Here is a 10,472-nt window from a genome sequence, read left to right as displayed (position 1 = left end):
AAGAGACCTAAAATGAGTACTAACCCTATTTGTTTAGAATATGGGTTAATACTAATTTTACTAAGCATGCTTGTGCTATTAGTACTGCTGTCAAAACTGCCACCCTTGCAAGCAGTCCTGAACTAAGCAAGTTTCATTACACCATTCTTGCAGTTTGGAATGAATACAGGGAACACTACCTCTCTGTATAAGGATGATAGCATGTGTATAGCTTTTTGTTGATACTATCCTACTACTTTGATAACACAAGTTCTTGGCCAATTATTGATCTTTCTTTTATTGCCGCCCAGAAGAAATATAAGAACAGTGGCAGAACAGGTGCAGATTATGCTATCAAGCAGTTGGATGCATGCAACTCCAACACAAATTACTGCGACCGGCACTGTCCTCATGCCATTTGTTTATATTCATGCAGGGAAGAGGGAGTTTATTCAGATCTAGCACTTTTAAATGAAGCTAAGCTTGTCTGAATTGATAGTTATCCTTAATAGAAGATCCGACAGATTGTGGAGAGCAAGACCTGAAATTAAGCTAACTGGTAGTTCAGACTACTTTCCATTTATTAATGTACTACATAGGAACCAAAAGGAAACTAGAGTTTGCATCATCTTTGAGGCATGCATCAAAGGCTGAAGGAGCAGTGAAAGTGGCATGACAATGAATAATTTTGCCTCCCCCACTGCATATAATATATAGGTAAAGGTTAGTTTAAGCTCCTTGAAACCTACCTTACCTGCTCCCAAGAAAAGCCAGTTTGCCCTGCTAGTGTTTACCTCAAAATCAGTTCATTGTCCCCAACAGACTCTGCCTTGCCTATGAAAGGAATCCCTGTTTAAGCCAGTTTACCTCATTGTACATATCTACATGCAAAATGCAGATGAGAAATGGAGGATTGACAGTTAAAAATGCAGGTTTAAAAAAATTTGCCCTCCCATGATTTTTCTAAACAAATCTCATGTTAATAAAAGAGGACTAGTTTTCAGATTTTTCTGAGCAGTAGTGGTTCTCCTGGACTTTCAGTTGAGGGTGCTCAGAAAATTCAAGAAGTTAGGCCATAGATCTGTGGTTATGAGGTTGCTGCCCTTCCCACCCAGACAATGTTTTAACTAGGTGAAGCTAAACTAAAAGTTTACAAGCAGATCTACTGTGGAAAAGATTACAGTATAAGATTAAACAAGTCATGCCAGTTTTTAGTCTTCTGAAAGTTATTGTTTTGAAAAGTTAATTTCTCGATAAATCTGCACTGTAAGATAGCTTTTAATTCAAGCCCAGTAAAAGGTTATCCACTGTACCCCATTTCAGATTAAACAATACTTCATGCAACATTTTATTGTAAAAATAATTTAAAATGAGATTTACAGTTCAGACCTTTACAAGTTTGAATGCATTGTACAAAGGTATTGGGCTTTTAAAGTAGTGTTCCACTGTGAATGATTGTTATACTTTAAGGGTCACGAAGAGGGTAACCTGGTCTAACTGTGGCTTTAATAGTGTAGTCACATAAGCCATTCAGTGAAGTCAACATTGTTAATCATGAAAGGTGCAGTTAAGCTATTGCGACCATTACTTAAACTACGCTTATTTGCATGCCTATAAGAGCGCTTGCAATTTTTTTGAAATAAGTATTCCAGGTAACTTAATGAAGTCTTGGTTTACTCAGCCTATACTAACCAAAAATTCTAAATAAGTGCAAATTGAATAAGTCTGCAAGTATAAGATAAACATTTACCATTTAATGGTAGGCCACTTTTACAAACAAGTCTGATATTTTAGGCCCTATAACTTGGTGTACTGTAACATTTTAGGTCATTTATGTAGCCACACAGTTTATTTTGCTTCTGCCTGCAGAGTCTTCTTCTCATTAGCTGCTTTCTGCTTTTGCTGCATGATTTCAGAGTCTCTGTAAAAAGACAGACATGTAGTTAGAAAAATACTGAGCTACTGAAAATATTCCTTGACTGTTACTATTAGGCTTCATCTTACTTCCATTCTCGGTTTTCAACCAATGGAACAAAACCAAATGCAACAGCATACAGTGGATCAATATTTAAGCTTAAAAATGATCAGGACAATCGGTTGATAGCCCTGCAGAGGATCAGCCCAGATACCAAATCTACTTGCCTGCATTTTACTACAATGAAAGAACTATTGATATTTTATGTTCCTGTCAACATTCCATCCTGGATGAACAGATATTTCCAAGGTAGCACTGAAGTTCTAGTCTGATACGTCTTCAGCAGAAGATGCATATAATAGAGGAATCCAAACTCCAATATTTAAACCCAACTTGAGGTACTGATAATTTTGAGTTTGCCAATACTTGGCAGAAAATGGAAACCAAAGCCATTTGGTATAGATATTCCAAAATCCAATTCACAGATTATGCTCAGTCACATGAAATAAAGATATAGATATGTAGCAAGCCCCAACAAAGATCACAAATCCTGTCTCATATGTTCTCAGTAAAGTCAGGAGTCTGACAGCTTTTTACCTGGTTGTAACACACAGGGAAAGCATCTTTCAAACAGTAATCTTTAGGTCAAGAGGATGTGTCTCTAATTTGACTGGCTCTGAAGCCAGCTATTTACTGGACCAGTTTAAATTTGAAAGTGTATTTTGGAGGCAGTTGCTGTTCAATTAAAGGCTGATTGCACACTTGATAGTTCTATAGTACAAGGTAGTACATTAAAGTCTTATCATTCAAGAACACTGTTGTGGCCTTGAGTCATGTTGTGACCAGATTTCACACTTAATTAATTGCCTGGATCTTAGTTTTTAGTACAGATTGTGTTTAGTGTGATGCTTCCCCAGGGTTCTCAGGATCATGAGGCACCTCACCACTAGCATGAAATAGTCTGGTCTGTGCTTGCTGTGGATCATCTCCCTAAAGACAACAGCCTCTGGCAGCACAAGCACTATCTTCCAGGCCTCTGCAGATCTTGCTCTCCATTCAGGTAGAGAGGCACACACCAATCCCTGAATACTTGAGAGTGTTCCCTGTAGTGGCCAACCCCTGATCCACTGAACACTTACAGAATTACCAGGACTGCTATTCTCAAAGGAACAGTACACACTAACTTCTAAGATTCAACTGACGACCATCACTTTGCTTAACACCACAGCACTTAGATATAGCTCCAAACAATACGTTTTTCAAAGACTATAGTAAAGTGGCAGTAAGAATTGGAAACAAAGAACAAAAACAATTAGGGCTGTCAATTAATTGCAGTTAACTCTCATGCATTTAAAAAATTAACTGCAATTAATTGCACTGTTAACCAATAGAATACCAACTGAAATTTATTAAATGTTTTTGGATATTTCTACATTTTCAAATATATTGATTTCTATTACAACAGAATACAAAGTGTACAATGCTCACTTTGTATTTTTTTATTATAAATATTTGCATTGTAAAAATAAAACAGTATTTTTCAATTCACCTCATACAAATACTGTAGTGCAATCTCTATCATGAAAGTTTAACTTACAAATGTAGATGTACAAAAAAATAACTGCATTCAAAAACAAAATAATGTAAAACTTTAGAGCCTACAAGTCCACTCAGTCCTACTTCTTGTTCAGCCAATTGCTAAGACAAGACACTGTATTAGATGTTGTAATTGAAATCAATATATTTGAAAAATGTGGAAAACATCCAAAATATTTATATTTATATAAATAGTATTCTATTATTTTACAGCACAATTAATCGCAATTTTTTTAATCGCTTGATGCCCAAAAAATTATATGCTTTTAAAAACTAAATTTAAGTTATTCTTTAAAAAGACCCACACCCAAAGTAGTCCAGTATTTTCAACCAAACCCGGTTGAGACCCCTTTTTCCATGAAGCAAAAGCACTCTCCTTTTACTCCCTCAATGAAAGGTGCCTGGGCATCCCTTCTGTCTCCTCAAATATACTCAAGCAAACCTTTGATATGCACCTCACAAAAAGGTTCTCTTCCCCCTCTGTTTTTCTTCCTGTTAGTTTCATCTTACAATCCTTCATTTGTATTCAGTTCAGATGAATGGTAGGGGGACCCACTGTGAATGAGGCAATACTCAATTTATAGATGAACAAATATTTCCTGTCTGTCTACTAGGTCAAGCTGCTTTTCAGATTGAAATGGCTAATTCCTTGTTTAGAGAAGAAGAGTATCCAGGGTTTGGACTGTGCTGGTACGCTGATTTATTGTCTGAACTACATGCTTTGAGACTTTAAGCATGTAAGAGGGAAGGAAAATATTAAGAACTGCACAATCTGAATGTTTTGTTTTGGCACCTTAAGTGAGTGGCTCAGGAGGTACTACCACTTCCCTCCCAACAAGGAGGAAAAACCCAAGGACTACAGTAGAACCCAGAAGGGCATTTGAGGCCCACCCAAAACAGATTCAAGCTCAAGAAATACTATGGGGAAGCCAAGTCTGACTAACCTAAAATATATGCAGATATTCAAAATATAATCAGTCTACTAGTATCAAGTAGGTACAGTTTATTTTCATGAGCAGAGCTTCTAGAATACCACTCACCCTCCTCTCTGACACCTGTGTACTAGAGCTTACCTTTGTTTTCTCTGAGAAGCAGACAAACTATCCTCTTTCCTTTTTCCCTTGAGGACCTCCTGGGTTTTCTTCATGTTTTTCTGGCGGGCAAGTTCACGCTGGTTCCCACCTACATAATATTCAAGTTTATATATGTGCTGTAATTTCCCTTCCTTACCTCCACTCTAAGATTGTATTCTGACAGTTATTTAGTACCTTAAGACCAAAACCAGTGAAAAGCGTTACTAAAACTACCCATGGAGTTTTTCCTCCCAAAGTTTGGATCCAAAAGACAAATTCTGCAAGGCAAAACAGCAACTCTGGTGTAAAGCAAGGAGGTGCTAGAGCTTCCCAAATTTAACAGCTAAGAGAATTTAACATTTTTCCCTAACCTTGGTCTGAGAAACAGCTACATGTTTTTTGTTGAAGTGTTCCTAGGAACTTCAGTTTGAGGCAGATGTGGCATGGAAAAGTTCTGCCAAATATAAGCAGTTCAGGCTAAGTTACAAATAAGCTTGGAAGGATCAGATTTTTATTGGTGTCAGTAAATGTCGATCTCACCACATGTACAAAGTGACAGAAGTATTTCCAATGAGAATAATCAAAGTTTAGGTGTGTAGTCTGATGATCATGTACTTAAAGTTTTACATGTACCAGGATGCTAAACCTGGAAGTTCACTATATAATGAAAATGAGGACTAGTCAGTATAGCAGAAAGATCTCCAAGCCTGCTCTGCCTCTTCAATTACTATTTTGAAATAGATAAGGGGGAAGTGTACCAATACCCATGTTCATGTATTAGCAAGTACTTTTGATTTGAGGATGACGGGGTACAGAACACATCATCCATGCCTCTTTTTGACCTCAAGTTGTGCATACTATACAGTACCTCTTCATAAGTAGATTGAGACAGCTGTATCACTGATTGCATAAGCCTGCAACTTCCCTTTCAGACTGGAGGGCACTTGTGTGAGGAAGTTTAGTTCTTAATTACCCAGTTCTTCCTTGAACGTGGATCACTACAGTGAATTTCAGCTGTATGTTTAGAAACTCTAAGCTGAATTTAGAACATCTCCCAAATTAAGCTACAAAACAGACAACTTCAGTAATGCTGAAGATTAGTTTGTTGCCAGGAGAAATGAAGAAGCTGCTCTAGAGTTTGAGAAAACTGTAATAATGAACATCTCTGACTACTACTGTGATGTTTCCTCTATTAATTTTTTGCCATTAATATAGTCAAGGGGCATTGTACCCCCAACATCAGACTTTGAGCAACATGGGTTCCTGCAACACCTCACTGTACTGCTGCAGTTAACATTATTGGCTTATTTTTAAAGTTATTTACATAAATAGGGAGGGCAGAGTCTGGCAGTGGTAAGTTCAGTATGGTGGGATTAGATGTTCAGGGGCCATTTAAGGGCATTTTATTTGTAGCCTGACAGCCAACAATGAAACGTTGAGCTGCCGGCCTGACTGATCAGCAACTCATCACAAGCAGCCCTGCAAAGACTACCCAGGAGACTCTGCTTTGTTCCGAGTTGCCCATGTTTTTAAGGCTGGCTTTAGTGCCACCCTTTGGGGACCCGGCTCAAAACAGGGCCCATGTTCACAGCCACTGAGGTTTCGCTCCAGAAATACCCAGTTTTACAGGGAGGAAAAGGAGTCACCAAGGAGCGAGGTCGCAGTACGATTGCCAGAGGTACCCGAGTCCCGCCCGCCGCGTTAATCCCCCGCCGGGCCCCTTCCTGGGAGGCGCCCCGCACCATCTCTGGTTACCCTGGAGGCCGCTCCTGCAGTCAGACGCCGGGTGGGGCCACTATGGCGCCGGCTCGGAAGAAGCCTGCGGGGCTCACGGGCCCCGGGGCCTGCACAGCTCGGCAGGGAGGCGGCGCTGCCGGGCCGGGTGCGGCGATTGGAGCGGAAAAGAGGCGCCTGGAGCCTGAATTACCGGGACCAGCCACCATCATGCACGAACCGGGCCCGACCCAGAGAGAAGGGGGCATGCGCCGCTCTCACAGTCCTCCGCGGGGGCCCGGGCTGCCGCCGCGGCTCCATCACCTAGGCCCGACAGCCGCCAGCGGCGGCGCGGAGCCGGCAGAGCCGTTCCCGACAGGGCGGGGACACTCAGGTTGATACTCACGGGCCATAGCGAGACAATATCCCTGGTGGGACGCACCGAACCTAAGCCGCGACTACTTCTCCCAAGCGCTCCAGCAACTGCCAGAACCTTCTTCTACCTCCCCTTCAGCGCCCCCACCCCAGACGTGGTTTATATAGTGACCGCCTGTGTGACGTCACAAATATGCAGGCGTCACCAAACCACCCCCACCAAGATTAGAATTAGCCGGAGCCTCTGAGCGGTGGGGTTCGTCAACATTGCGCATGCTCAGTTAGCAGCATGTCCGGGCTGCTGTGACTCTGAAGGGCTAGGATCCGAAGAAGTGGGTTGTAGCCCATGAAAGCTTATGCTCTAATAAATTTGTTAGTCTCTAAGGTGCCACAAGTACTCCTGTTATTTTTGAGGATACAGACTAACACGGCTGCTACTCTGAAACCTCTCAGTAAATCTGTTTCCCTCGGGTTGTGGAAATCAGCGTTCTCACGATATTTAAGGCTGCGTCGAAGTTTCAGACTATTTGGTGTGGTTTCTTACCCCTTCCTCCAAATTCCGGGAGGCAGTAAGGGCACATGATTATCTGAAAGCCACAACTTTTCTGTTTTGGAAGCAGGTTTTTGTCCTGCCTGATGGCATAGAAAAGCGTGAAAATATGATCCCAGTGCACCCTGAAGTCTCAAAACCCAGAAAGCAAATAGAGCTGTTTTGCGCCACACTTGGGTCCTGTTTTCAAATTTTTCTCTTCAACCATGAAGGCTTTTAAAAAAATTAAAACTGTGATTCTTCATATAATCACAGAATTCCAGGTACTCGGGCTTAAAAAACACACTAAATATTGCAATAGTCAAGATAAAATGGTGAGTGATGGTAAATCTCTAAAATGTAAACTGGAAGTGACCAATATTTACTCTTCTTGCAATGTAGAAAATTATGGTGCTGTAACAGTGCCAGGTCCGGTCCTCACATGCTAAATGAGAACTCACTGCCAGGAATTCAGAGTTTCAGAGGAGGTCATTTTTGTTAAATTTGAGAAAAACAATATTTTAAAATCACATTTAATCCGTAAAAAGGTAATATAATTTATCTAAAACTAAATAGCAAAGCCCAAAAAACTAAACTTTATAAACCAGAAGCCCCACTTACATCATTGCAAATTATAATGTCTCTCTGGGCTGAACTGTCATCTGCTTGATTCTCAGCTCTTGGATTTATCATTATTTTAGAAATTTAGTACAAAATTAATTAAGCTGTTTTTGAGTTATTAGAATATGAAAAACTCCGGTCCTGACCTTGTAATCAGATCTGTGCAGGCAGATCCTTAAAACTATGCAGCACCCCTTTGGTTTCTCTGCACAGGCAGAAGGGTCTGCCATTCCTACACAGATTTAATTGTAAAGTTGGTACTTTAGGTCCCAAATGTATAAACATTTAGGCACATGATTAATTTCACTAATGTGAGTAGTCTCAATCAAAGCAATGGGACTGCTCACATGAGTAAAATTAAATAAATAAGTGCCTAAGCATTTGCAGGATTAACATCTATGCTGTTCAATGAGCTTTGCACCAGCAGGTACTTGTAACTAACTGAAATCATGAAGGCAATGGGGCTCTGCATGGACACAAGAGACTGCCTGCATGGATCTTATTGCAAGCTCAAGATGTAAAATTATAAAGTATTTGGGTGCAGGGACTATCTCTTATGGCCCCGATGAACTCTGTGTAGTTGCCAGAGTATGTCCATGCAGAGTTCATAGCAAGAACGAGGCCTATATGTGCAGAATGCCTGTCACAATGGTGCCCTGAACCTGACTGAGGCCTGTGTACATGACTGTAATACAAATAAATAAAAGTAATTCCAAACTACAGAAAATCTTATTTATTGACTGCAGTATTAAGTCTGTCACAACAATTATGGTCCTCAAGCAGCAAAAAGTTCCACATGGGTGCAGGACTTTACTTATATGCAGGGCCGGTGTAACGACTAGGCGGCCGCCTAGGGTGCCAAAAAGTGATGCCCCCCCATTTTTTTTACACTATTGCTCCCGGCGGGGGGAATGGGCCGCTTGCAGCCGCATTAGCACCTACCTCAGCAGGCGTCCTGCAACTGTGGGCACGCAGAATTCATGCCCTGCAGATTTCTTTGCTTCCCCACAGAAAAAATGACTTTCTGATGTGGAAGCAAAGGGAAGCCACAAGAGCGGTCATGCGCCCCCCTCCCCCCACCCCCAGCAACACAGGCACATTGTTTTGGGTGCTCAGAGCAGCCAGCGGAGAGGTAAATGGCAGGGAGTGGGGAGCGTTGGAGACGGCCCAGCCAGTGGCTCCTACCCTGCACTGGGTTCAGCTGCTAGTCCTGGATGGGCTGGGGTTGAGGGCAGCCAGGACTTTCTCTTCCCCTGCAAAGAGCGGCTGGGGCCGGGTCACCCCCAGCCCCAGGAACCTCCCCTGGCTGCAGGACACTCTGCACCCTCCCCATCTTCGCTTCCTGCCCCCATCACTCCTCAGCCGTGGGAGGAGGTGCTTCCCCATCCGTCCAACCCCATGCATCTGGACCCCACCATGCCCAGCCTCCCCAGCACCTGAACCTCCACCCTGCCAAGCCTCACTCCCTGCATCCAGAGCCTCCATGTACCTAGATCCCCCTACGAGCCCCCCCTGCTGAGCTCCCTCTGCACCTGGACCCCAGCCCTGCATCCAGACCAACTCTCACTGAGCCCTCCGCACCTGGACCCCCATCCCATTAAGCCTCCCCCCCAGCACCCAGCTCAGCCCCCAAGGCCACCCCCCCTGCTGAGCCCCAACCACCTTCACCTGGACTCCCCCTGCAAATGGAACCCCCCAACAAGCCCCCGGGGCATCCAGATTCCCCCTGCACCTGGACGCCATCACTGAGCAACATGCACCCAGATTGCCCCACCCAAAATCTTCTCACCCCACATCTAGACCCCCCCATGCTAAGCCTGTCCACACTTGCATCCTGGTGGACTTAGACTAACTCCCCATTCCTGGTGTGCATGGTGCAGAGGGGCAGAGCCCCCAGGATGTTTCTGGGGCAGGCCCAGCCCTTGTGCTGTCAGGTTCAGGTGCAGGCTCACCACTAAATCCACGTCAAGGAGGGGCGGGGGGCTGCAGGGTGATGTCCCACCTCCATGCAGCCAGTGGCCTGTGCTTTCTACTGCCACACCGGAGCCTCCACATTTACTGATGAATAAAATTTGCAGGACTTTAGAATATTGTGCACAGAATTTTTATTTTTTTGGCACAGAATTCCCTCAGGAATAAGGTCAACTGCAATAACTTGAAAACCCTGAATAAGAACCCCCTCCCTCCTCCCAAAATCAGAAGACTTGCTTACAAATACGATTAAAAAAAATATGCATTTTGGAAGTGTTATTTGCTTTCTTGTATGAGCCTTTTTCAACTCTGTAAACACAAAGGCTAGAAACATAACTTTTTTAAAGGAAAACTCAGATTCTCACATCAATCACAGACCCCCAGGCACTCGGGGGGGCTGTAACAAACACCCCACACCCTGCAAGCCGCGGACTCGCGATACACAGCACTCCACGTCCCCTCCGGCTCTCCGTCACTTTGGCCGCAATCTCCGCTAGTTACGGAAGTTCTAGGGAGGGAACGCGCTCCACTTACCCCGCCTTTTGACGCGTCACGTGTGAACGTGTTTCCCCGCTGCGGCCGGTCGCAGGCTGATGACGTTTGGCTGCACCAGGCCCTGTGCACGGCGGGGAGGGGGGACCCGAACCCGGTGTGCGGCAAGTGACATGAGGCGGCGGCGCCGGAGGCGGGATACTCGGCT

At 43.7% G+C, this 10,472-nt stretch overlaps 1 protein-coding gene across 1 annotated transcript; it reads right to left on the bottom strand.

Moving 5' to 3' along the window:
• Nucleotides 1-1,314: 1,314 nt before the first annotated feature.
• SERF1B (small EDRK-rich factor 1B) lies at nucleotides 1,315-6,858 on the bottom strand. The gene is made up of 3 exons (XM_065406489.1): nucleotides 6,683-6,858; nucleotides 4,564-4,672; nucleotides 1,315-1,900 (listed from the first exon to the last, which is right to left on the bottom strand). The coding sequence occupies exons 1-3, from the start codon at nucleotides 6,687-6,689 to the stop codon at nucleotides 1,828-1,830; spliced, it is 189 nt and encodes a 62-aa protein (XP_065262561.1). The 5' UTR covers nucleotides 6,690-6,858; the 3' UTR covers nucleotides 1,315-1,827.
• Nucleotides 6,859-10,472: the final 3,614 nt, after the last annotated feature.

This window comes from Emys orbicularis, chromosome 6 (genome assembly GCF_028017835.1).
Source record: "Emys orbicularis isolate rEmyOrb1 chromosome 6, rEmyOrb1.hap1, whole genome shotgun sequence".
In the NCBI taxonomy this organism is placed as follows: domain Eukaryota; kingdom Metazoa; phylum Chordata; order Testudines; family Emydidae; genus Emys; species Emys orbicularis.
This window is presented reverse-complemented; position numbering and strand designations above follow the sequence as displayed.

What these genes read in the sequence shown, in the direction of transcription:
- SERF1B (XM_065406489.1), bottom strand. An exon ending in GCTTCTCAGAGAAAACAAAG is followed by an intron (nt 1,901 to 4,563) that starts GTAAGCTCTAGT and finishes GTCTTTTTACAG; the next exon opens with AGACTCTGAAATCATGCAGC.